This window comes from Corylus avellana, chromosome 9 (assembly GCF_965113065.1).
Source record: "Corylus avellana chromosome 9, dhCorAvel1.hap1.2, whole genome shotgun sequence".
Taxonomy (NCBI): domain Eukaryota; kingdom Viridiplantae; phylum Streptophyta; class Magnoliopsida; order Fagales; family Betulaceae; genus Corylus; species Corylus avellana.
Genome location: NC_142498.1, coordinates 9,865,988 through 9,893,579, shown reverse-complemented (window position 1 = coordinate 9,893,579; position 27,592 = coordinate 9,865,988). Strand labels below are relative to the sequence as shown.

Sequence of the window (27,592 nt, the reverse complement as noted above, 5' to 3'; positions counted from 1 at the left end):
GTCGGTGGGGTGCGGGTCATCCGTGGCCCGTGCCCCACTAGGCATGTCTTCCTCGGCATCTATGAAGTTGTAGTTGTAGTTAAATATAATTGATATCATACCAATATAATTAGAAACTTTCAAAACTTTCAATCTTTAAAAAAACTTTGGGACCTGCACTATGCTAGCTATATAGCCACTCGACATCGCCTTGAGAACTTTGTTGTAACTCGCTGTACAGATATGAATCAAGCCGATACCCCATCTGGGCCATGCCTGCCCGACCGTATGGAGCATGGACAGGGATCTCCCCTTCCATAGCAGCTGGAAGAACTGGTCGATATCCTTCCTACATCCCTAGAAGCTGAGCAACGTCTTGTTGCTCGCTGTCATCAAGTTGGCCTGCCGGAGACCCATGCGACATAGACTGCCGCACTACGGACGAGCCCCTGCGTGCTCTGTTCTTCCCCCTAGTACTCATGGTGCCCTATGAAAAACACCACAAACCCAATTAATTTCGTATACAATGTATGAAATATTCACTACCTTACGTATGCATGACTCATAATGCTACATGAGATATATATCAGATTTTACCAAATGCACAGCTTAATTAAGTGTGTTGATGTAATGTTCATGTAGTGAACAACTACCAATCAAAACATAAATATAAAACAATATATATATACACTCAACTTTTATTCAGTCACATACACTTCAATTGAATCTAAGTCGTGTCTGACGTATTCGATATGATCCTGCAGATTGTGATCAAAATTTCTGGTCAATAGGAGAGGCTCACACTCGTGGTAATTGGCACATGAATCTTGATGTCCTTCACCCTGACCAACGTCGTATATGTTTCTAGGTTTGGTCCTTACTGCGCAAGCCCAATCTAGGCACCTATCATCTTGTACGTGAAATACCTGGTCAACTTGTGAAGTTAGCACATACAGCTCATCAAAAACCAGTTCTCCCGTGTGGACAAGGTTTTTGAAGTTGACAAGTATTATGCCATACTCATCCACCTTGTACCCCTTGTCCCTCGTATTGTCTACCCAATTACACCTGAACATAACGTACTTAGTCCTATCGTAGTACTCAACCTCAAGTACTTCCATTAACTTCCTGTAGTACGTGTCGCCATCAAGAGTCGGCACACACACCCCGCTGTTTTGAGTCCTCTTTCCGGCATCATATGCAATAGTGCGAAACAACTTGCCGTTAACCACATATCTATTGTATCTGACTGCTGCCTCCCTCGGCCCTCTACAATGCATTACCAATTTGTCACTGTTGTGCAAATTTATTTAACTCGTAAGTGCACGAATCAATTGTAGTTTAATGGATTGCAAGTGCGAGGTTGAACCCACAAAGAATTGTATTTTTGAAAGAGAAATTTAAATCTAAACTAATTAAATCCTAACCTAGTTCCAAAAGGGTTTTAAATTTTGGGTTTTTTAAATTAAAAGATAAACATAAACTAAATAAAATAAAACAAAAGGTAAAGACTAAGGTTTAGGAATCTACACTCACCAAATCATAACAACATACTCCATGTTCATCAATATTTATCCGAAGCTCTTACAATTTAAATCTTATGTATGTTTTACTATACTTCAAAGAATTAATCAAAACCATCCCATGTATCCATTCATTGGCCAAATCACAAAAGGAATCCAAATTCAATTGAAACACCAGATGTATCCGTAGAACAAATCACAAGGGATATCCAATTTTTATGAGTTAAAAACCAAGCAATTAATCATATGAAATTATCTCAAATCATCACATGTATCCGTGAATCACAAGAGATATCCAAGAATCACTCCACACATTGATTACAAGTAAAACAATTGAAATATAAAACTCAATAAAATCGGATAAATAAAGACTTACATAAAAGTGATGTCGTTCTTCATCGATGAGTCTTCATCCCCAACCTTAGTTGGGAATTTAGCTCCACATAAAAATAAAACCTAAACTAAAGAAAACCTAAACTAAAAAGAAAAACTTCAAAAGAATTTTGCTCTTTAGGATTGTGTATCTTTTCTTGAATGCAAAGAGGTCTATTTATAGGCTTAGGAAAGTCCTAAAAGTCTTATTAAACCTAGATAATTCGGAGGTCTGTCTCCCAGTCAAAATAAAAGCCTAAAATCGGAATAGGATTCGTCCAAATTTGTGTCATTTAATTGCGGAGAAATTTTGGCATAGTAACTGTTCAAATTAGGAAAATCATATTTCACAATGAATTGTAGTATTTTGAGTTAGCTTTCCAATGCTTCTTGAATCACTTTAATCTGATATTTGAGTAGAAAGTTATAGTCAAAATACTGAGACATGTACAGAATTTGAATTTGAATCCAATCCGAAATCTTATCCAATCTGATCTTTAATCCGATTTAACATTTTCTTGGATTTGGTTAGACTTAACCACATCATCTAGGTCTTCTCAAAGTATGCTTTCTTTCAAACTTTGCATGTTTCCCTTTAAAGCTGTAGTTTTTCTTCAATGACCTACAAAACACTAAAAACACAAAACATTAAATAACGACACAACTAAAGGATTAACTAATGCAAATAAATGGGTCCAAATATGCAATATTTGGCACTTATCAGTCACCAAGTTCCTTCCTGGATCGCTCATCCAATCGATCGACCTGTAAATATATTACGTACAATGGAAACGCACGGTTAGTAACTTTAGTTGATTTGAAAAACAGCACACAAATAACTCCGACAATGGCTTTTGTTAAACATCACATCATTCTTACGTAGTCATAGTACCACTCGGAAAACAAGTCATAATGTTGAATTTCCAACTGATCCTCTGTTGTTCGTCCCCTATTGCATGATCGCCTAAGCATATCCATGTGCATCCTACAATTCAAAATTATGTTAATTATAATTCAATACGAGCAATATTACAAGTTCATTGATCATACAATGTGCCAGCGAAGGATCTCGACTTACGTCCGCAATTGATGAAACTCGTCCGAGTTGAGTCGGACTCGTGTTCCATGTCCCTTTGAACCATTCGGATTTCTTTGTATCCTATTATGAAAGGTTGGTGTGTTCTATAAATATCTCGAACAAAACGTCACCAACTCAATTGCTATGTAGCCCTCTGCAATGCAGCCCTCAGGAGCCGCTTTGTTGCGCACATTATATTTGAATACTTCAAGGCTCCTAAATATGAACCAATACAATCAACAAGTTCAGTTATTACTTGTCTTGTATTGGAGTAAAACCCAAAAATGCAAGAATATCTGTAAACAAATTTTACCTCTCTGCTAGATACATCCATCTATATTGTACTGGTCCACCGAGTCGGCATTCACGGATAAGATGCACGATCACATGAACCATGCTAGTAAAAAAGCTGGGGGCAAAAATCTGTTCCATCTTGCATAACGTGATACAGACGTCACCCTGTAGTTGGTCAATATTCTCTTGTGTCAATGTGGTTGAACATAGGCCACTGAAGAATGTAGACATCTCAACAAGAGGTCTAACCACGTTGCTTAGAAGTGATCCACGCAATGCAATAGGTAGAAGCTGCTGCATAAGTACATGACTGTCATAACTCTTTAACCCCGATATCGTACGGTCCTTAAGTCGTATACAACGAGAAATGTTCGAGGCATGTCCGTCAGGCACCCTTACATTTTGTAGCACTTTCAAAAAATGTGTTTTATCATCCTTAGACATCATGTGGGTAGCTTGTTGCATATAGGTCTTACCATGCTCGCCAGAAAATGGATGAAGTGTACGTCTCAAACCCATTTCTTGCCAATCTAAGCGGGCAGCGAGGTTGTCCTTCGTTTTCCCTAGAATGTCCAGTATTATACCAAGTATGTTGTCCATCACTTTTTTCTCTATGTGCATAACATCAAGATTGTGCCGCACTAAATTATCTTTCCAATACGGCAACCTAGAGAAAATACTTTTCTTCTTCCACACTACATTAGAAGTATTCATCTTCTGCTTCTTTCCTTTTTCCTTGTCAGCCTGCCTTTGACCGGCGTTCTCATCCCCAAACACCATCCCTTCTAATTGGGTCATGATTTCATCTCCACTTGGCACATCAGGGGCACATTCTAGTTCTACGTTGCCGTCAAATGTTCTTTTGTTCCGCCTCCACAGATGATCCATAGGCAAGTATCGCCTGTGCCCCATATAACACCATTTATGGCCATGTTTTAACCATTTCGACCTTGTCGAGTGCATACAGTAAGGACATACCTTCTCACCCTTGGTCAACCATCCAGACAAATCTGCGTATGCTGGGAAGTCATTAATTGTCCACATCAAATGCGCTCGCATAACAAAATTATTTTTCTTTGAAACGTCATATGTGCGTACCCTTACATTCCATAATTCTTGTAACTCCTCAATTAAGGGTTGAAGGTAGACATCTATATCCATTTCAGGTGAATTTGGGCCTAGGATAATCAATGATAGAATGAAAGACGACTGTTTTATGCACATCCAATGAGGCAAGTTGTATGGCACAAGCATTACAGGCCAAGTGCTGTGAGATGTGCTCATGTTTCCAAATGGATTAAATCCATCCGAGGTTAGTCCGAGCCTTACGTTCCTACTCTCCGCTGAAAACTTCAGATGTAAACTGTCAAATGACTTCCATGCTTCGCCGTCGGCCGGATGCCTCAATACGCCGTTCTTAGTGTGGCCTTCTGCATGCAACCTCATAAAGCATGCAGTATGCTCTGACATAAACAACCTCTATAGTCGTGGTATGAGTGAAAACTACCATAACACTTTCACCGGACGTTTCTTGCCCAACGATATGGGTTGACCATCCTTATCTAAATTGATTGCATTCATCCATTTAGATTTTCCACATACGGTACATGAATCCAACTCCTTATCGCCCTTCCAAAATCTTCTCATACCCGAGTCCCATATCTCGTAAAAACTTTTTCGCCTCATATGTATTAACTGGCAGAGTTTCATTACTCTCAGGCAACAACTAATTGATGAACTCTAAGAAAGCCGAGAAAATCGAGTTACTAAGTCCACCAACACACTTCAAGTTGTACAGGTGAACAGTCGCACTTAGTTTGCTATGTTTTGTCCCACTATGAAGTGGTTTCTCCACCTTTTTAAGAAGGTCGTAATACTTTAGTGCGTCACCTTCAGCGGCTTCTTCATTCACAATTTCTTCACCCCCTTGCACCACGACTTGAGGCTCACAATTGTCTTCCCTGACTACTTCGTGCATGCTAAATAAATCCCGCAACATTATGTGCATGTCTCCACCCTGATTTGCGCTTGCACTCACATCCGAGGCCGGGCGATTGGAATTAGACCCTGTATGAAGACCCTGTACATGCTTTTCACCGTGATAGTACCAAAGTGTATATTCCGTCATCATTCCTTTTCCCCCTATCAAGTGGTCGAATACGAAACCTAGCAGGTGGCGCCAATTATTTCGACAAACCTTACAAGGGCAATAAATGAATCTATCAGGGGTTCTACAGTTACTAACTTCAAACTCCACAAACAATCTACACCCGTCTCTGTATTCCCTCGTACCCCTAGACTTTGTCATCCAACTCTTGTCCATTTTTCTCTATGTACATAAATTAAGAATAAGTATATAAGACTTAAAAATGTATACCTAATTTCAAGCACATGCACATATATAAACATAAACCTAAATATTTGAACCGCATAAAAAATATAGACCTATATATTCTCATATAGGTTTAAATTGTTTATGTCCAAATATATATACATATTCATGCGTATCTACATTCATGCGTACCGAAGTATGTATTTATAACACTTATCTATTATAATTCATCTAGAAAAACCAATGAAAAAAAAATACTCGATCCAAATTTAAGCAGTTTGTTTGGTGGAGACCCTAAACAAGTTAATAATAGCTAGGTTATTTTATAAGGTTGTTCTATTACATCTACCGAGCTAAGTTCGTTATAAGGACCCTAAATACAATAAATCTAGCTTAAATGTCGTTAAACTTTGGCATTAGTAGGTGATGACATGGTCATACAACTCTTTTGTTTGGTTTATTTATTTATTTTTTATACGATATATATAAAGGTTAAAAGAATTTTGAGTGTCTTGCAAATATGGTAAATGGTTTCGTAACATTTTTTGTTGGGATTAATGTTTCTTGGGTTATTGACACATTAGATTAATTTTTTTCATATTAATCACAATTTTAACAAAATTCCAATTCGTTTTTAGGTAATATTAATTTTAATGCGTTATATTTCAACTTTAAAAATCTAAGTTCCTCAAACCAAAAGTTTAATCCTTCTTGTATGGGTTTTTTGTTTGAAAAAATAATTTATGTGGGATAGAATTAAGTTAAAATCGAATTGAATATATTTTGCATGTGTTTTAGATTATGTGTTAAATTATGATTAGATTTGTTTAAAAAACTCAAAACAAAAGTGTGAAAGAAAAAAATAGTCTAGATCACAAAGTCATGACTTTTTACTTATTCATTTGAATATTAATCATTCCTTTCAATATTAAGACAAACTAACTTTTAATATTAATTAAACAAAGTCTTAAATTAAATCTCTATAAATATTATATATCACCACGTACTACACGTACTTAGAAGGTCAAACGATTGAAATGAATGATTAAAATTGACATAATGTTCTATAAACTCCTTACTAATAATCCAACATTTTTAGTTTAAAAAAAAAAAAAAAAAAAAAAACTTGAAGCCACATTTGAAAAACAATTATATTTTGAAACAAAAACCTAGCTAGCTAGCATGAGAAACATCATTTTGCATGCATGTGCATATCCAATGTACAATAAGTAATTAATAAATATATATACAAAAAAAAAAAAAAACAAAAAAAACAAACACCTCAATTAAATACTCACAAATACTCAATCCAATGCATTTAACAAAACATCATGCGGATTCATGACAAAATAAAACATAAAATTGATAAAACTACACTATACACACACACACACACACACACACACATATATATATATATATACCTGCAGGAGAGATGGAGGAGATTGACAGAGCAGTTTTGGCCGGAGAATCGCCGGAGACGGCAACGGCGAAGTGGAGCTGGCCGCCGGAGATGGGGAGTGAGCTAGAGACCTATTGTGAGATGTGCTAGCTGAGAGAGAGAGAGCGGGAGATGAGGAAGAGTGAGGGAGAGGCGATCGTGGCTGAGGGAGGAGAAGAAAAGAGGAAAAAAAAGAAGGGGAGCTGAGGAGCGGGAGAGAGAAAGAGTACTACTGCACGCAGCTAATAATGAAGGGAGAGAGAGGGAAAAACAAAAAAATATATATATTAAATAGAGGAGTGGGCGATGGGACAGCCAGCAGGCGCTGGCCTTCACAAGGCACACTCCTGACGTGCCACATAGGCACGTCAGGGATTCCTGACGTGCTACATGTGGCACATCAGAAATCCCTGACGTGCCACATGTGGCATGTCAGGAATATATATATATATATAAGAAATTTTTTTTTTTTTTGAAGGAATATAAAAGAAATTATGACGTGGCAAAGATGGCACGCCAGAAATTTTCTATAAACGAGCCGTAAACGGCACGTCAGAATTTCTTTTAACAATTTTTTTTTTTTTGGAAAATTCAAACTAAATAATAAGGTGATCGTAAAAATTATTAACAATAGTAAATAAGATGAATGAAGATATCTTAATTAAGTAACTCAATAAGTAAGATGTGGTTAACCCACACTGATCTAATTCTAAATAAAAATTTAATAACGTGCATGGTTCAAACTTAAAGGATATATAACATTTTCCTCGTTCGTTTAGAATCTGATTAAAATAATTAAATTAACATTATTGATGTTGAAGTTTTAACATATATATAATATGAGAATAACTTCTATAGGGTCGTGGCACAAACCAAGGCCTTTGTGCCCTCCAATAAGAAGGCGACACATCAGTGTGGAACACTAACAAAAATATGGTATTTCACCTAATCTTTTTTTTAGAATACCTAAAACAAAACACTTTCTAGAATAACCTTTTCATATTTTTCTCCGAAACCGCTCCAACCACCAACCTGCCACCGGAGACGTCGCCGGAGACAACGCCGGCCGGTACAAAAAAAGCCGGAGATGACAGATATAACCCCTACAGAAAATGCTGGGTAAGAACCAAGCTCCTCCTCCCTCTCTCCAGTGCCCCTCTCTCTCCCTAGCGACAGTAGAGAAATTTTTTTTTCTCTGCTGCCCTTTTTCACTGCTGCCGGGCAACAGAAATTTTTTTTTTCTGTTCTCTGTTGCCCGGCAGCAGAGAAAAAATTTGTTCTCTGCCACCGGGCAACAGAGAAAATATTTTTTCTCTGCTGCCGGGCAACAGAGAACAGAGAAAAAGGGCAGCAGAGAAAAAAAAATTTCTCTGTACAGAGAAAATATTTTTTTCTTTGCTGCCGGGCAAGAGAGAACAAAGAAAAAAAATTTCTCTGTTGCCCGGCAGCAAAATTTTTTCAGCAACAAAATTTTCTATGATCTTTGCTTTTGTTTTATGAATATTTTGAGCTCTGTGTAAAAAAAATAGAACTATTTCTTTCTTGTAATGATCATCTCACTGGCAGCAACAGAGAATTTGAGTTGTCTTGGTAGGGTAGGATCTATGGCTAATGTACGGTTGGTTTGGGTTTTTATTTTTATTTTTTTTTTACGTCGTAAAGGCACTAGTTTTGGTTGAAGAAGGTTATATTTATGTTTAGAGATTTTAGTATTTATGATTAAAGAATATTGCTATCTTCTTGCAGGATCTCTAAGATGAGTATTAATGTTGAAGAACTTGCTAAAAGTTCATGTTGTGATGATTTTATTGAAGATGAGCATGTTGACAAAGAAATGATAAAGGATCAAAACGTCCGGTGCCTCTCTCTCTCTCTCTCACTGGCGGCAATAGAGATTTTTTCTCTCATACTCCCTCGCTCTCACACACCGGTGAGAGAGAGAGGGAGCACGAGAAGGTTTTTAAGGCGGACCAGCGGTGGCGAGGAACACTACGAAGATAATGGGGGGAGGGATGAGTTGGAGTTCTTTGAGGGGGATGATGATGTTTTTGTTGGTGTAGTATTGGGTTGGTTGTGATTAAGAGAAAGGAAGTATCTTTTTGTCAATTTAACATAGGATCTTACTCAGCAACTAGTATTTGCCTTTTTGTATTTTGGTTGCCTGAAGGTGAATTGTTATTGTGATCAGTTTGCTTTGATTATGAATTTATGAAGTTCATAAAGCTAATGCTGTGAGTATGGTATAGTTTTCTAATCTTCTAGATGAAAAAAAATGTCTTGGAACAATTGTCAATGATTTTCTTCTTGTATTTTTACTGCCCATTGTGAATGATTTTTCTGTCTGGATATTACTGAAGTAGTGATGTATGAATCTTAATTTTGGGTTGCTTTTGTGATAGTTTCAACCCCTGTTTAGGAATGAATGAATTTGATGAATGTTGTATGAGACTGATGAATATCAAAGCTTAAAGTTGATGTTTTTGTTAAATTACAGGTTGCTTCTGTGAAAAATTCCAAGAGTAATATTTGATGGTGATGTTGTTGAAAGTCTACTCAAGCTGCTCTGCAAGACCAATTTTGTTTTTTTGTCAGAATTTGGGTCTTTGCATGAACTTTTCACTTAAATTCCTAAAGAACTGCATCAATCCTTACGTTCAGTTTGTGTGGGATTCTGTTCATGATCTGGCTGATATACTTTGCTTGGAAAGTTGAGCTGCTTAGTGAGTTTTCTTGTTGATTGGAGAACATTTCTTTTTAGAATGAGCCAAATTTATGCAAGAAGCTAGCCAACTATAAAGCAACCAAATCTGACAAAAGAAACAAAATTTGGTCTTTTAGTCAAATTCCTATTTGCCGAGCTTGTTAATATGTTGTAATTCCTTTCCCAAAGGTGCAGTCTACGCTGTCTGTCATCCACTCTTCTCCTGATTTAATTTACTTAGCAAAAAATGTATAGGCTATTGTACTTATAGTCCCTCTACAATATTGTCCCGAGCATAATGCACTCATTGCACACTAAGAGGTGTAAAATTTCAAAAGGTTAAGACAATACAATAAAATTATTAAATGTAATTATTAAATCAATATGGTATATAACACATTCCCTCACATTCTTCCTTACTCCAAATAAGTGAGATACAATACATAAAATATTTAATTAAAATAAGATATAGATTGAGAATTCAAACTCTATTATCACTTGATTACCAAAAACGCTGATGTCAAAAAAACCAATCACATATAGCCACGTAAAATGCTGATGTCAAAAAAACCAATCACATATAGCCATGTTCAGCCATATTCTGATAATAATAATTAAAAAAAAAAAAAAAAACTACATACAACCATATCTTATGTATTACAACCTCACAAAAAAAGACCACACCACACAAATCACAGTAACTTCAATGAGTTCCATAGGCGTTGATGTTATCTGCACCAATATCAACTATAGTAGATGAACATACATGATCTTGAGACATGTCAAATGTCGTAGTAAAGGGATACTCCATAGTTGGCAAAGAGCACTGTAAATAATTCATAAATAAATAAAATTAGATCATGGACAAAAATGATCTTGATGGAGGATATGTTATAAAAAATATTTACCTTTACTAAACTTTGCTGATCTATCAACCCCAAGTTAGTTGGCCTCAAATTTGTATTTGAAATATCCCTATAAAAAATAAGATTTTAATGCTAATTAAATCAAAATGCATTTTCATGTAAATTATTGTAAATCAAAGAAATTTATAAGAGTACCTTGCTTGCTTATGTGAAGGGCACTTGGTTCTCACATGCCCCGTCTTCTTGCAAATGGAACATGTCCTTTTCTTGATTGCTTGATTTTCTTTTGGATTTTTTTGTCTCAAAGATTTGGGTTTTCCTCTACAACTAACATGTGGAGGATCTTGCAAAGTGAATGCAAGGTTTGATAGTACTTGGCTGTTCAACACGGGACCCTCGACACTTCCTACATTAGCATCATTTATATCTTTATGACAATCATCATCCATTGTCAGAATCTCATGATGAAGCTTTTGTAAACTAATGCTAAAATGATCATATTTTCTTTTTGATTGGCAACCCACTTCTACAACTTCATAAAATTGCAACATTAAGCTATTTCTCATCAAGTTGGAAGAATTTTGTGTTTCTACTTGTATATCATCACTAGAAATGCCATGTATAATGCGACTCTTGGCATTGATCGTCCATCTCTCTAAGACATAATGTTGAGGAATAGTGTCCACCAAAGATTTCTTCAAAAAAATTTGAAGAATGTGCCTACATAGAATTCCAACAAATTCAAACTTGTGACATGTACAAGTAGCTTTCTTCTCAAGGACTTCAAATGCAACTTCATAAAATGGACTTTCTCTCCCATGAAGGGCCACCCTATATATCTTCACCCCTCCTTCTTCCCGATGTTTGGATGAGTGGTAATTTTGACTATTAAATAACTCTTCTTGAAACATCAAAAAAGACTCTCTTGTGTAAACCTTTGCCGCCTCTACTTCCATCTTGTAACATGTTTTTATAATCGGTTTCGAAGTTTTTGTCTTGACGTCTCTTTCTTTCTCTTTAAAATAACGTGCATCCAAGGCCTTCTCATATTGATATACAAAGTCACTCACCATTGTGCTCGAACGAACATAATCCTTAAAAAACTTATTCATACTCTCACTCCATTGAGTTGTAGACATGCCAGCGCAAAATGTGGTTCGCAAGTAAGCCGGCATCCATTTTTCACGCCGCATATAAAGTTTTTTCAACCAATCATTCTCTCCCAATTCATACTTGCCAACAATTTCACTCCATTCCATCTCAAATTCTTCAATTGTGATTGTATTATGAATACAATGTCGAAAGTCTATTTGAAATTATGGATATTTATTATATATATAAGCTAAATGTTCTGGAACCTTTTGTAAAATATGTCATAAACACAATCTATGAGTGGTATTTGGTAGTACCTCTGCAATTGCCTTACTCATAGCCTTGTCATCATCAGTGATAATTGTAGAAGGAGCACGTCCAAGCATTGCTTCAAGCCATGTTTTCAACAACCACATATAAGATTCAACCATTTCATTTACAAGCAAAGCACATCCAAACATCACAGATTGGTGATGATGGTTAACTCCAGTAAAAGGAACAAAAGGCATCTTATAACAATTTGTCAAGTAGCATCAAAAGTAACAACATCTCCAAAATATTGGTATGCAACTCGTGATCTAGCATCTGCCCAAAAGCAATTGCCCATGCATCCATTTTCATCCACTTGGATTGCGTAAACAAAACCTGGATTTTTGCTTTGTCTCTCGAGAAAATAATTGTACATTTTTTGTGCATCTCCCTCTCCAAAAAGAAATCTTCTTCTATTTCCCAAATAATTTTGAACATCTTTAGCAATACAACCAACATTATAGTCACCACCAGATTTTTCACTCAACACCGACATTATCTTCCTTGGAGGTACACCAGATTTATTGAGTGTGTCTATAAGACTTTTTTGGGCACTTGTTACCACTCTATGTCCACGAAGCAAACTTGTACCTCTAGGACTAAGGAGATCATGATTATGTTCAGTTTTGAACTTACATACAATCCATTTTAATCCCACTTTCTTTAAACCCATAATTGCTTTACATCCTATCCTTGTTTCTGCAGGTTTCGAGTTTTTATAGGTTTTCTCTTGATAACTTTTATGACGAAATCCTTCTCTTGAACAAACATATTCTATCCCAATTACTGACTTATCCTTCGCTAGTCGAGAATGACTTGTTCGAATGCTAAAACCATTCCGCCTTCCATAAGCATTATAACATGCATGAGCATCTTCTAATTCATCAAATTCCATATCAAGACATGGTTCCTTAGGACCATTATATGAGGCAAAGCTCGCAATTGGTTGCTTAAAATCATTTTGATCTTTTATCATTTCTTTGTCAACATGCTCATCTTCAATAAAATCATCACAACATGAACTTTTAGCAAGTTCTTCAACATTAATACTCATCTTAGAGATCCTACAAGAAGATAGCAATATTCTTTAATCATAAATACTAAAATCTCTAAACATAAATATAACCTTCTTCAACCAAAACTAGTGCCTTTACGACGTAAACAAAAAAAAAATAAAAAAAAAACCCAAACCAAACCAACCGTACATTAGCCATAGATCCTACCCTACCAATACAACTCAAATTCTCTGTTGCTGCCGGTGAGATGATCATTACAAGAAAGAAATAGTTTTATTTTTTTTACACAAAGCTCAAAATATTCATAAAACAAAATCAAAGATCATAGAAAATTTTGTTGCTGAAAAAATTTTGCTGTCGGGCAACATAGAAATTTTTTTTCTTTGTTCTCTCTTGCCCGGTAGCAAAGAAAAAAATATTTTCTCTGAACAGAGAAATTTTTTTTTCTCTGCTGCCCTTTTTCTCTACTGCTGGGCAACAGAGAAAAATATTTTTCTCTGTTCTCTGTTGCCCGGCAGCAGAGAAAAAATATTTTCTCTGTTGCCCGGCGGCAGAGAACAAATTTTTTCTCTGCTGCCGGGCAACAGAGAAATTTTTTTTTCTCTGTTCAGCAGCAGAGAAAAAATTCTCTGTTCTCTGCTGCCGGGCAACAGAGAACAGAGAAAAAAAAAATTTCTCTACTGTCGCCGGTGAGAGAGAGGGGCACCGGAGAGAGGGAGGAGGAGCTTGGTTCTTACCCAGCGTTTTCTGTAGGGATTATATCTGTCATCTCCGGCTTTTTTTGTACCGGCCGGCGTCGTCTCCGGCGGCGTCTCCGGTGGCAGGTTGGTGGCTGGAGCGGTTTTGGAGAAAAATATGAAAAGGTTATTCTAAAAAGTGTTTTGTTTTAGGTATTCTAAAAAAAAGATTAGGTGAAACACCATATTTTTGTTACAGTGTTCCACGCTGATGTGTCGCCTTCTTATTGGAGGGCACAAAGGCCTTGGTTTGTGCCACGGCCCTATAGAAGTTATTCTCATATATATATATATATATATATATATATATATATATATATGTTAAAACTTCAACATCAATAATGTTAATTTAATTATTTTAATCAGATTCTAAACGAACGAGAAAAATGTTATATATCCTTTAAGTTTGAACCATGCACGTTATTAAATTTTTATTTAGAATTAGATTAGTGAAAATATGAAATTGTCATCGTGCCCGTACTATATATAAAACTGTTTGTTGTACACTAAAACAATTTTGTAAAATGGTCCGATTGATTGACTAGAAAAGAAGAAGTAGAAGATGAGGAAGAAAGAATTGAAGAAGAAAACCTGGTATAGTAGATACAACGACAATTTTATTTCATCTGCAAATAAATCGTTTTTTTTTTTCGTCCAAAAAAAAAATAGGCATAGACCATGAAATAGGTTTTTATTTTATTAATTTCTATACTAAACAAATGGAGAATAATAAATCAAAGAAATCCGGATCGGAAGGCCAAGAGCAGAAATAGAGTTATTTAATAAAAATGTGGAAAGATTTCGAGTATCATTTTCATTTAAAATCCTTCTTAATAAAAAATAAAAGTTAGATGAAATATATATATATATATATATATATATATATATATATATATATATAACATGATATAAAACAAAATAATAATAATAATAATAATTAAATCCAATAAAAAAAATAAAAGAATTTCTGACGTGCAACATATGGCACGTCAGAAAGTTCTAACGTGCCATATGTAGCACGTCAGAGAATTTCTGGCTTGCCATATTGACACGTCAGAATTTCTTATATATATATATATATTCAATATCATGTTTTTTTTTTAATAGAAACTAATATAATGATAGAAATGTGTACTAAATGATCAAGGAACAAATTAATATCTTTGAACTGAGTTGCAGGCTTATAGTTGCTGTATCTTTTGTTGAAGTACTCATGGCATGTAAATTGCAAATATATACATGCATATTGATGCAGGAGAATAATAATAATAAAGTAGATTTATTATTTATGTTTTAGTTTTCCTTTTTCAATAAGGATTGGGTTTTTCCTTTCCTATTAGGATTTGCTTTTCCTTTTCCTATTAGGATTTGTTTTCCTTTTCCAATTAAGTTTGCTTTTTCTTTTCCTTGTTGGTTTAGGAGGTGCCTAGCCTATATAAAGGCATCTAGTCTTTGTTGTTTATCAATCCAGTTTATACTATCAATTAAATTTAAGTCTTTCAGAGTTATTTCTCTGTTTGCTTATTTGGGGCACTTAGGGATTTTCTCTTCCCTACCTGTTATTTTCTCTCTTCCTGAATTCCCTTTTCTATCTTCAAATCTTAGTTTCTGCTGCTTTTATACGCTGTCAGAACAATCCTAGTTCTGCCCGGCGTCAGTTGGTATCAGAGCTTAGCGTCTTCTTGGGGTGAATTTTTCATCAGTTTTTATGGTTGGAGGTCGTGGTCGTGGTCGGCGTGGGCAGGTTCCGAATGAGGAAGTCTCCTACCATGAACACCATGTACGAGACGTGAGGATTGAAGATTTGGAGAGGCAGGTTGCGGAGTTAACCCAGCGTCTAGTGGCGCAAAACTTGGAGAGGGATCGCGAGATGGATGATCGTGATTCAGAATCCAATTTTGAGAACCCGTATCACAATCCTGTTCTGGGTCGGGAACAGGGTGTTCGGGATTGGCGGCATGGAGACTTAGGCTTCAAAGTTGAGCTTCCAGAATTTTCAGGCACTTTACAAGCCGAAGGCTTCATTGATTGGCTGCATGAGGTAGAGAGGATCTTTGATTATAAGGAGGTTCCAGATCGTATGAAGGTGAAGCTTGTCGCCATCAAACTAAAAGGTCGCGCATCTGCTTGGTGGGAGCAGCTAAAGCGATCACGAGATAGACAAGGCAAGCCAAAAATTTGTGATTAGGAAAAGATGAAGAAGAAGATGAAGGGAAACTTTTTACCCTTCGGATACACACAGACATTATTTCAGCGACTTCATATGCTGAGACAAGGTGCGAGATCTGTTGATGATTACACTGAAGAGTTCTACCAGTTGGTTGCTCGGAACGACTTGTCAGAGACTGAGGAGCAGTTGGTGGCGCGGTACCTAGGCGGTTTGCGGCAGTCCCTACAAGACGTCCTTAGTCTCCACTCCATTTGGACGGTTTCTGAAGCCTACCAACGTGCCTTGACTGTAGAAAAGCAGCAGGCCAGGAATAATACTAGATCTACACCGAGAGGAGATCAAAATACACGAGGAACTCGTCCTCAAGAGCCTCGTCCTAATCCTCAATCTACGCAAGGTCAGAGTTCCAATTCCAACATTCGTTGTTTTAGATGTGGGGAGGCCGGTCATCAATCGATAGATTGCCGAAAATCTTCTAGCAAAACGGGTAAGAATCTCTTGATTGAGGATGAGATAGTAGAAGAGCAAGTCAACATCGGAGATCCTATTTTTGATGAAGGTAATGATGGGGATATTTTGTATGGAAATGGGAATGAAACTCTTGTTGTCAGAAAAAGCTTGCTTACTCCAAAAGATGATTCTGAAGAAGACTGGTTAAGAACCAATATCTTTCATACCACATGCACAATTGCAGAGCAGGTTTGCAAGCTTATTATCGACAATGGTAGTTGCGAGAATGTGGTGTCAGAGGAAGCAATTAAGAAGCTTCAGCTGAAGATTGATCGCCATCCAAAACCATACAAATTGTCATGGTTAAAAAAAGGGAGTGAGGTAATAGTAGATAAGAGGTGTTTGGTCTCTTTTTCAATTGGTAGAAAATATTTTGATAATACATGGTGCGATGTAGTGTCTATGGATGCATGTCATTTATTATTAGGCAGACCTTGGCAGTATGATCGAAGTGTTATTTATGATGGACGACGAAATACCTATACCTTGAGCATCAAGGGAAAGAAGGTGGTATTAGCACCTTAACGAGAAAGAGTCATTCATGGACCAGTGATTGAAAGGGGCACTAATCTCCTATCAATATCTCAATTCCTGGAGGAAGCAGAAGAAGAGGGAGTTGTATACGCCTTGATGCCATGTGAAGAAGGTGACAACGTAGATGATGAAGTTTCCATAGAGTTACAAGAGGTGCTTACGGAGTTTGCTGATTTGATGCCAGAGAATCCACCCCCTGGTTTACCACCCATGAGAGATATACAACACCACATTGACCTCATGCCGGGGTCAAGCTTGCCCAATCGTCCAGCTTATCGCCTTAGCCCGAAGGAATCTGAAGAATTGCAACGCCAAGTGACAGAGTTGCTAGAAAGAGGTTACATCCGAGAGAGCATGAGTCCATGTGCAGTTCCTGCTCTCTTAGTTCCGAAGAAGGATGGGTCGTGGCGTATGTGTGTTGATAGCCGAGCCATCAATCGAATCACAGTGAAGTATAGATTCCCGATTCCTCACTTAGATGACATGCTAGATCAGTTAGCAGGTTCTAAGGTTTTCTCCAAAATTGACCTTAAAAGCAGGTATCACCAAATCAGAATCAGGCTTGGAGATGAGTGGAAAACAGCGTTCAAAACGCATCATGGGTTGTACGAGTGGATGGTCATGCCTTTTGGGCTATCTTGTTGTGTACTTTGACGATATTCTCATCTATAGCTCCTCACAAGAGACACACCCAAAACACCTCAGGGAGGTTCTTAACACGCTACGAAAAAGAGTGTCTATATATCAATCGGAAGAAGTGTTCCTTTCTTACTACTACTGTCACTTTCCTTGGATATGTTGTGTCTATTGATGGTGTTCATGCAGATCAGTCTAAGGTGACAGCAATTCTAGAATGGCCAACACCCAAGAGTCTACATGATGTTTGAAGTTTTCACGGATTGGCATCATTCTATCGACGATTCATCCGAAATTTCAGTACATTGATTGCACCAATCACGGAGTGCTTAAAGGGTCGAACTTTCCAATGGACTGAAGAAGCCAATGCAAGCTTTCAATTGGTGAAGAAGAAAATGATGGAAGCACCTGTTCTAGCTCTTCCAGACTTCGAGAAGATTTTCGAAGTTAATTGTGATGCATCTGGCGTTGGCATTGGAGGTGTCCTAAGCCAAGAGGGACGTCCGATTGCATTTTTCAGTGAAAAGTTGTCCAGGTCCAAGAAGAACTATTCCACTTATGACTTGGAGTTTTATGCCATTGTACAATCTTTGAAACATTGGCGTCATTACCTGGTGCAGAAGGAGTTCATCCTTATCACTGACCATGAGGCCCTCAAGTATATCAATGGCTAACAGAAGCTTAGTCGCCGACATGCCAAATGGGTCGCTTACCTTCAAGAGTTCACTTTTTCTTTACGGCACCAATCAGGAAATTTGAATCGAGTTGCTGATGCTCTGAGTAGGAGAGTTGCACTCCTTACTACCATGCATACCAAAGTTGTGGGTTTTGACACTTTCCGAGAGTTGTATACGGAAGATCCTTCATTCGGGAAGATATTTGCTGAGGTATCTGTAGGTAAGCGCAGTGATTATGTTACTCTTAATGGTTATCTATTTCGAGGTTTACAGCTATGCATTCCGGATAGTTCATTGAGGGAGCAAATAATACGAGAGTTGCATGGAGAAGGTCACTTTGGGCGAGACAAAACCTTGGCCTTGGTCTCATCAGACTATTATTGGCCCAAGTTAACTAGTGATGTGACCCGTTACGTGGAACGGTGTTTTATTTGTCAAAGGTCTAAGGGGACCCTCACAAATGCAGGTCTATACACCCCATTACCTGTGCCTGACGGCCCATGGCTTGACGTCAGCATGGATTTTGTTTTGAGGTTACCTCGCACTCAAAGGAGCATGGATTCTATTCTTGTGGTGGTTGATCGTTTTTCCAAGATGGCCCATTTTGTTGCTTGCCGGAAGACGATGGATGCTGCCCGAATTGCTCACTTGTATTTTCGGGAGATTGTTCGCTTGCATGGGGTTCCAAGATCTATTACATCGGACCGAGATACAAAATTCATGAGCCATTTTTGGAAGAGCCTGTGGGAAAAGATGGGGACCAAGCTTAATTTTAGTAGTGCCTACCACCCCCAAACAGATGGTCAAACTGAGGTGGTAAATCGAAGCTTGGGGAATCTTTTAAGGAGTTTAGCTGGAAATAAGCCAAAGCAGTGGGACCTGGCTTTGTCACAAGCAGAGTTTGCTTACAACCGGTCCAAGAATAGAACGACTCAGTTGAGCCCTTTCGAGATTGTGTATGGGAAAAACCCATCGGGAGTGCTTGACCTAGCACCTATTCCCCGTATTGGTCGATTGAGTATTAAGGCTGATGAAATGACAGATTATCTTCGAGGAGTTCATGACCAGGTCAAAAAAGCAATAGAAGATAGCAATGTTAAGTACAAAGCACAATCCGACAGCCATAGACGCAAGGTAACTTTTGAGGTTGGTGATTTAGTTTGGGCTGTACTCACACGTGATCGTTTCCCTGTTGGTGAGTATAACAAGCTACGAGAGAGGAAGATTGGGCCTTGTGAGATTTTGCAAAAGATAAATGACAATGCATACCGACTACGTCTTCCAAGTCATTTAAAGACCTCTGATGTGTTCAATGTGAAGCATTTGACTCCATGTTTTGTTGATGCAGACAAAGACAACTTGAACTCGAGGGCGAGTTCTTTCCAACCCAGGGAGACTGATGTAGGAGAATAATAATAATAAAGTAGATTTATTATTTATGTTTTAGTTTTCCTTTTTCAATAAGGATTGGGTTTTTCCTTTCCTATTAGGATTTGCTTTTCCTTTTCCTATTAGGATTTGTTTTCCTTTTCCAATTAAGTTTGCTTTTTCTTTTCCTTGTTGGTTTAGGAGGTGCCTAGCCTGTATAAAGGCATCTAGTCTTTGTTGTTTATCAATCCAGTTTATACTATCAATTAAATTTAAGTCTTTCAGAGTTATTTCTCTGTTTGCTTATTTGGGGCACTTAGGAATTTTTTCTTCCCTACCTGTTATTTTCTCTCTTCCTGAATTCCCTTTTCTATCTTCAAATCTTAGTTTATGCTGCTTTTATACGCTGTCAGAACAATCCTAGTTCTGCCCGGCGTCACATATATAGACATGTAAACTTAAGATGAGAACAAGACAAGGGAAAAAAAAAAAAAATCGAAATTACGACATACAAATAAACAAATATAACTTGAATAAACAAATAAAATTAACGGTTGATAAGGTTGGTGTGAAGAGAGTGCAATCTTACCAACAACTGTACCATTAATTTTAACGTGCATGGTTCAAACCTAAATGATATATAACGTGCATGGTTTATATTATATATATGTCAAAACTTTAATATGATTAATGTTACTTTAATTATTTTAATGAGATTCCAAATGAACGAGAAAAATCTTATATATATATATATATATATATATATATATATATATATCCTTTAGCTAGGTTTGAAGTACCATATATGCATGCATGTTAAAATGTTATATATATATATATATATATATATATATATATATATATATATATATATATATATCCTTTTGGTTTTGCTATATATTAAAGCATGCGCGCTTTCTTGTATGAATGGCTAATAGTCAAAAAATAATTGTCTTATATTTTTTAATGTTGAAATGGGGTATGTACCGGTGTTATAAAGGGGAAGTAAATTAAGTGTTTGTTTTGTAGAAATTAATTTTATTGAATGTTAGGATCGATCATATTGTACAATATTAAATCTGATAATGTTAGGATCATTTTATATATTATTTATAAATATAGTATAAATAAACCAGATCAAATATATATATATAATATTTACTGATGTGTCATGTTGGCACATCAGTAAATATTGACGTGTCAAACTGACACGTCAATAAATTTCTAACCTGTCACTTTGACACGTTAGTATTTAATGACGTGTTTAACTTTGACACGTCAGTAAATATAAAATTATTAATTTATTTAAATAAAATATTTTAAAATTAAATTGAATAAAAAATTTACTAACGTGTCAAATATTGACATGTCAGTAAATACCGATGTGTTGTGTTCAACACATCAGTAAATGTTGATATGCCACTTTTTGGACGTAAAAAAAAGATTTGTTGACGTGCCAGTTTTGGCACGTCAACATTTACTGACGTGGCAAAAAATAGGTATTGTTTGCTACGTCAAAAAATGGCCTTTTTTTTTTTTTTTTTTTTTATAATGATTGTTATAAAAAGAGGCCATATTTAAAAATCAAAAATATTTGACCCAAAATTTACATTTACTTGTAGTTTAAAAAATTTTCCTTAAATATTAAATCATAACCGGTTAACTCTTTTTTTTTTAAAAAAAAAAAAAAAACATATAAAAAAAAAATTAACACAACATATAAAAAAAATTCAGAATTCAGACAACTATCATAACATATAATGATAATACATTAATACTTAAATTGTGTTTATAAGTAACACATTGGTCATTGTTTAATCCAATGTCAATTACTTAATTTGATATTATACGGATCATATCATCATTGTACATTAATAATATGATTCACTTGAAGTCTTGAATAAAGTATTTGAATTGTTATTGATTCATATGATTTAAGTATTGATATTATACATTTATATTATTCATATGCATATGTAGACTTATATAGACTTATAAGAGCATTCCCAATGAAGAGCCAAATGTTACTTTTATCTAAAATAACTCTTCAAATGTTTAAAAATCTCCTACATTGGATTAGCCAAAAAAATAATATAAAATAGATATTTGATTAGAAGAGTTAAAAAAAAAAAAAAAAAAAAAAAAAAAAAAAAAAAAGCTAAATGTAGCAGCACTTCTCAAGGGAGCTATTTTATTTTTCATTGTTTTTCTCACCTGTTTTCTCTTTTTCCCAAATCTTTTCCTACTTTTTCTCTGCATGTTCTTTTTTTTCCAAAATTTTTCCTATTTTTCCTCTCAGATGTTCTATTTTTCTCAAAATTTTTCTTACTTTTAATAATATTTTAATAGAATAGATAGAAATATAGCTAATCAGATGTAAAGACATTTAAAAATGGCTTAGTTAAACTAGATAAAAGTGAGTTTTAAGAAGCTATTTTACATAAAATGTAGCTCTTCCATTGGAAATGCTCTAACATATATAGACTTATAAGTTTATAACATACATTGGAAATAAGTCTCTAGATATTTAATTGTTGTATTAATATGAATTGGTATACTTATGAGTTATGTCATATTATATATGTATAATTTGTTATTATATAATCAAATGATTTAATGATTGATTGATCATGTGATATAATCATATAAATTATAGTGATAATATATTAATACTTAAATTGTGATTTAAGGATCAAGTGAATATATGATATAATCATATAAATTATAGTGATAATATATTAATAATCAAGTTGTGATTTAATTATTTTTTTAAAAAAAATTGTGATTTAATGATCAAGTGATTATGTTATATGTATAAATATTTTTATAATTAAACTATAAAAATATATTATATAAAAAGGCGGTTAGCGGTTACGGTTAGTAAACTCAATAACCGCTAACCGCTAGACAGTTATAGCGGTTAGGCGGTTAGCGGTTAATACGGTTAAGCGGTTATAGCGGTTAGCGGTTAATACGGTTAAGCGGTTATAGCGGTTAGCGGGCGGTTAAAAACCGCCCGCATTGACATCCCTATTTACGAGTGTGTTCAGTGCTTCGAGGTGATCATGTTGGCAGGTGGCACGAAGAAATTCTAGTCGTTTCGGCCGGGATCGGGGCTCTTGTAAACTTTCAGAAAATGTTATCGTTCGTTAGTGAAGATTGGGGTGCCAAACGAACTCGAATTACTTCGTGGCACCCGTCGACATGATTGCCTCGAAATTCTGCACAAGCTCATAAATTTTTGAGCCAAATAATTTCGCTTCGCATCTAACCATTTTGTTCGGCCTAGGGCTTCAGTCCTAGTTGTTAAAGAACAACCTCATCCAATTAGCCCAAAATTTTACGAACTTGTTTAGTGCTTCGAGGCGATCATGTCGGCAGATAGCACGAAGAAATTTGAGTCGTTCCGGCCGAGATCAGGGCCCTTGTAAACTTTCAGAAAAAGTTATCGTTCGTTAGTGAAAATGGGGGGGCAAATGAACTTGAATGACTTTGTGGCTCCCGCTGACATGATTGCCTCGAAGTTCTGCACAAGCTCGTAAATTTTTAGGCCAAACAATTTTGCTTTGCATCTCACCATTTTGTTCAGCCTAGGGTTTCGGTCCGAGTTGCTAAAGTACAACCTCATCCAATTTGCCCAAAATTTTATAAGCGTTTTAAGTCCTTCAAGGCGATCATGTCGGCAGGTGGCACAAAGAAATTCGAGTCGTTCCAGTAGGATCGGGGCTCTTCTAAACTTTTAGAAAAAGTTATCATTTGTTAGTGAAGATGGGGGAGGCAAACGAACTCGAATCACTTCGTGCCACTCGCCGACATGATTGCCTCGAAGTTCTGCACAAGCTCGTAAATTTTCAGGCCAAACAATTTTGCTTCGCATCTGACTATTTTGTTCGGCCTAGGGCTTTGGTCCTAGTTACGAAAGTACAACCTCGTTCGATTTACCCAAAATTTTACGAGCGTGTTCAGTGCTTCGAGGCGATCATGTCGGCGGGTGGCACAAAGAAATTTGAGTCTTTCCGGCTCGGATATGGGCTCTTGTAAACTTTCAGAAAATGTTATCTTTCGTTAGTGAAGATTGGGGGGGCAAACGAACTCGAATCACTTCGTGACACCCGCCGACATGATTGCCTCGAAGTTCAGCACAAGCTCGTAAATTTTCGTGCCAAACAATTTCGCTTCGCGTCTGACCATTTTGTTCCGCCTAGGGCTTCGATCCTAGTTGTTAAAGAACAACCTCATCAAATTAGCCCGAAATATTACAAACTTGTTCAGTTCTTCGAGGCGATCATGTCGGCGGGTGGCATGAAGAAATTCGAGTCGTTCCAGTCGAGATCGGGGCTCTTGTAAACTTTCAGAAAAAGTTATCGTTCGTTAGTGAAAATGGGGTGGCAAACGAACTCGAATGACTTCGTGGCTCCCGCCGATATGATTGCCTCGAAGTTCTGCACAAGCTCGTATATTTTCTATCCAAACAATTTCGCTTTGCATCTGACCATTTTGTTCGGCCTAGGGCTTTAGTCTTAGTTGTGAAAGTACAACCACGTTCGATTTGCCCAAAATTTTACGAGCGTGTTTAGTGCTTCGAGGCGATCATGTTGAAGGGTGGCACGAAGAAATTTGAGTCTTTCCGGCTGGGATCGAGGCTCTTGTAAACTTTCAGAAAAAGTTATCATTCGTTAGTGAAGATTGGGGGGGCAAACGAACTCGAATCACTTCGTGACACCCGCCGACATGATTGCCTCAAAGTTCAGCACAAGCTCATAAATTTTCGGGCCAAACAATTTCGCTTCGCATCTGACCATTTTGTTTGGCCTAGGGCTTCGGTCCTAGTAGTGAAAGTACAACCTCATCCGATTTGCCCAAAATTTTACGAGCGTGTTCAATTCTTCAAGGTGATCATGTCGGGTGGCACGAAGAAATTCCAGTCGTTCCGGCCGAGATCAGGGCTCTTGTAAACTTTCAGAAAAAGTTATCGTTCGTTAGTGAAAATTGGGGGCAAACGAACTTGAATGACTTTGTGGCTCCCACCGACATGATTGCCTCGAAGTTCTGCATAAGCTCGTAAATTTTTAGGCCAAACAATTTCGCTTCGCATCTGACCATTTTATTCGGCGTAAGGCTTCAGTCCTAGTTGTGAAAGTACAACCTTGTTCGATTTACCTGAAATTTGACAAGCCTGTTCAGTGCTCTGAGGCGATCATGTCGGCAGGTGGCACGAAGAAATTTGAGTCTTTCCGGCTGGGATCGGGGCTCTTGTAAACTTTCAGAAAAAGTTGTTGTTCGTTAGTGAAGATTGGGGGGGCAAACGAACTCGAATCACTTTATGACACCCTCCGACATGATTGCCTCGAAGTTCAGCACAAGCTCGTAAATTTTCGTGCCAAACAATTTTGCTTCGCATCTAACCATTTTGTTCGGCCTAGGCCTTCAGTCCTAGTTGTTAAAAAACAACCTCATCAAATTAGCCCGAAATTTTACAAACTTGTTCAGTGCATCGAGGCTATCATGTCGGCGGGTGGCACGAAGAAATTCTAGTCGTTCCGACCGGGATTGGGGCTCTTGTAAACTTTTAGAAAAAATTATCGTTTGTTAGTGAAAATGAGGGGGGCAAACGAACTCGAATGACTTCGTGGCTCCCGCCGACATGATTACCTCGAAGTTTTGCCCAAGCTCGTAAATTTTCAAGCCAAACAATTTCGCTTCGTATCTGACCATTTTGTTCGACCTAGGGCTTCAGTCCTAGTTATGAAAGTACAACCTCATCCGATTTGCACGAAATTTTACGGGCTTGTTTAGTGCTTCAAGGCGATCATGTCGGCGGGTGGCACGAAGAAATTCTAGCCATTCCGGCCGGGATCGGGGCTCTTGTAAACTTTCAAAAAAAGTTATCGTTTGTTAGTGAAAATGAGGGGGGCAAACGAACTTGAATGACTTCGTGGTTCCCGCCGACATGACTGCCTCGAAGTTTTGCCAAAGCTCGTAAATTTTCAGGCCAAACAAGTTCGCTTTGCATCTGACCATTTTGTTCGGCCTAGGGCTTCAGTCCTAGTTGTGAAAGTACAATCTCATTCGATTTGCCCAAAATTTTACGAGCGTGTTCAGTGCTTCGAGGCGATCATGTCGGCGGGTGGCACTAAGAAATTTGAGTCTTTCCGGCTTGGATCGGGGCTCTTGTAAACTTTCAGAAAAAGTTATCGTTCGTTAGTGAAGATTGGAGGGGCAAACGAACTCGAATCACTTCGTGACACCCGCCAACATGATTGCCTCGAAGTTCAGCACAAGCTCGGAAATTTTCGGGCCAAACAATTTTGCTTCGCATCTGACCATTTTGTTCGGCCTAGGGCTTCGGTCCTAGTGGTGAAAGTACAATCTCATACGTTTTGCCCAAAATTTTACGAGCGTATTCAGTTCTTCGAGGCAATCATCTCAGCGGGTGGCACAAAGAAATTCGATTCGTTCCAGCCGAGATCGGGGCTCTTGTAAACTTTCAGAAAAAGTTATCGTTCGTTAGTGAAAATGGGGGGGCAAACAAACTTGAATGACTTCGTGGCTCCCACCGACATGATTGCCTCGAAGTTTTGCACAAGTTCGTAAATTTTCAAGCCAAACTATTTCGCTTCGCATCTAACCATTTTGTTCAGCTTAGGGCTTCGGTCTGAGTTGTTAAAGTACAACCTCATCGAATTTGCCCAAAATTTTACGAGCGTTTAAAGTCCTTCGAGGCGATCATGTAGGCGGGTGGCACGAAGAAATTCGAGTCGTTCTGGCAGGATCAGGGCTCTTATAAACTTTATGAAAAAGTTATCATTCCTTAGAGAAGATGGGGGGGCAAACAAACTCGATTGACTTCGTGCCACCCGCCGACATGATTGCTCAAAGTTCTGCACAAACTCTTAAATTTTCAGGCCAAACAATTTTGCTTCGCATCTAACCATTTTATTCGGCCTAGGCCTTCGGTCCTAGTTGTTAAAGTACAACCTCATCCAATTTGCCCAAAATTTTACAAAACTTGTTCAGTGCTTCGAGGTAATCATGTCGGCGGGTGGCACGAAGAAATTCAAGTCGTTCCGGCCGAGATCGGGGCTCTTATAAACTTTAAGAAAAAGTTATCATTCTTTAGTGAAGATGGGGGGCCAAACAAACTCTAATGACTTCGTGGCACCTGCCGACATGATTGCCTTAAAGTTCTGCACAAGCTCGTAAATTTTTGGGCCAAACAATTTCACTACGCATCTGACCATTTGGTTCGGCCTAGGGCTTCGGTCCTAGTTGTTATAGTACAACCCCATCCAGTTTGCCAGAAATTTTACGAGCATGCTCAGTGCTTCGAGGCGATCATGTCGGTGGGTGCCACGAAGAAATTTGAATCGATCCGGCCGGGATCGGCGCTCTTGTAAACTTTCAGAAAAAGTTATCGTTCGTTAGTCAAGATGGGGGCGCAAACAAACTCGAATCACTTCGTGCCACTCGCCGACATGATTGCCTTGAAATTCTGCACAAGCTCGTAAATTTTTGGGCCAAATAATTTTGCTTCGCATCTAACCATTTCGTTCGGCCTAGGGCTTCGGTCCAACTTGTGAAAGTACAACCTTGTCCGATTTGCCTGAAATTTTTCGAGCGTGTTTAGTTCTTCGAGGCAATCATGTTGACGGATGGCACGAAGAAATTCGAGTTGTTCCGGCGGGATCGGGGCTCTTGTAAACTTTTTAAAAAAGTTATCGTTCGTTAGTGAAGATGGGGGGGCAAACAAACTCGAATCACTTCGTGCCACTTGCCGATATGATTGCGTCGATGTTCTGCACAAGCTCGTAGATTTTTGGGCTAAACAATTTCACTTCGCATCTGACCATTTTTTTCGGCCTAGGGCTTTGGTCTTAGTTGTTAAAGTACAACCTCATCCAATTTGCCCGAAATTTTACGAGCTTGTTCAGTGCTTCGAGGCGATAATGTCGGCAAG

The 27,592-nt window shown here is 37.5% G+C and overlaps 1 protein-coding gene and 1 pseudogene across 1 annotated transcript; one reads left to right on the top strand and one right to left on the bottom strand.

The window, feature by feature from the left end:
- Window positions 1–10,423: 10,423 nt before the first annotated feature.
- LOC148583682 (protein FAR1-RELATED SEQUENCE 5-like) lies at window positions 10,424–13,026 on the bottom strand (annotated as a pseudogene).
- Window positions 13,027–15,934: 2,908 nt separating this feature from the next.
- LOC148583681 (uncharacterized) lies at window positions 15,935–18,264 on the top strand. Its single transcript, XM_088510755.1, has 3 exons — window positions 15,935–16,741; window positions 17,018–17,493; window positions 17,892–18,264. Exons 1-3 carry the CDS (start codon window positions 15,935–15,937, stop codon window positions 18,262–18,264), a joined length of 1,656 nt encoding a protein of 551 aa, XP_088366881.1.
- The last annotated feature ends 9,328 nt before the right edge of the window (window positions 18,265–27,592 follow it).

What these genes read in the sequence shown, in the direction of transcription:
- LOC148583681 (XM_088510755.1), top strand. Translation starts at nt 15,935, where the DNA reads ATGAAGAAGAAGATGAAGGGAAACTTTTTACCCTTCGGATACACACAG. An exon ending in GGTTAAAAAAAGGGAGTGAG is followed by an intron (nt 16,742 to 17,017) that starts GTAATAGTAGAT and finishes CAATTCCTGGAG; the next exon opens with GAAGCAGAAGAAGAGGGAGT. An exon ending in AAAATTGACCTTAAAAGCAG is followed by an intron (nt 17,494 to 17,891) that starts GTATCACCAAAT and finishes CCGAAATTTCAG; the next exon opens with TACATTGATTGCACCAATCA.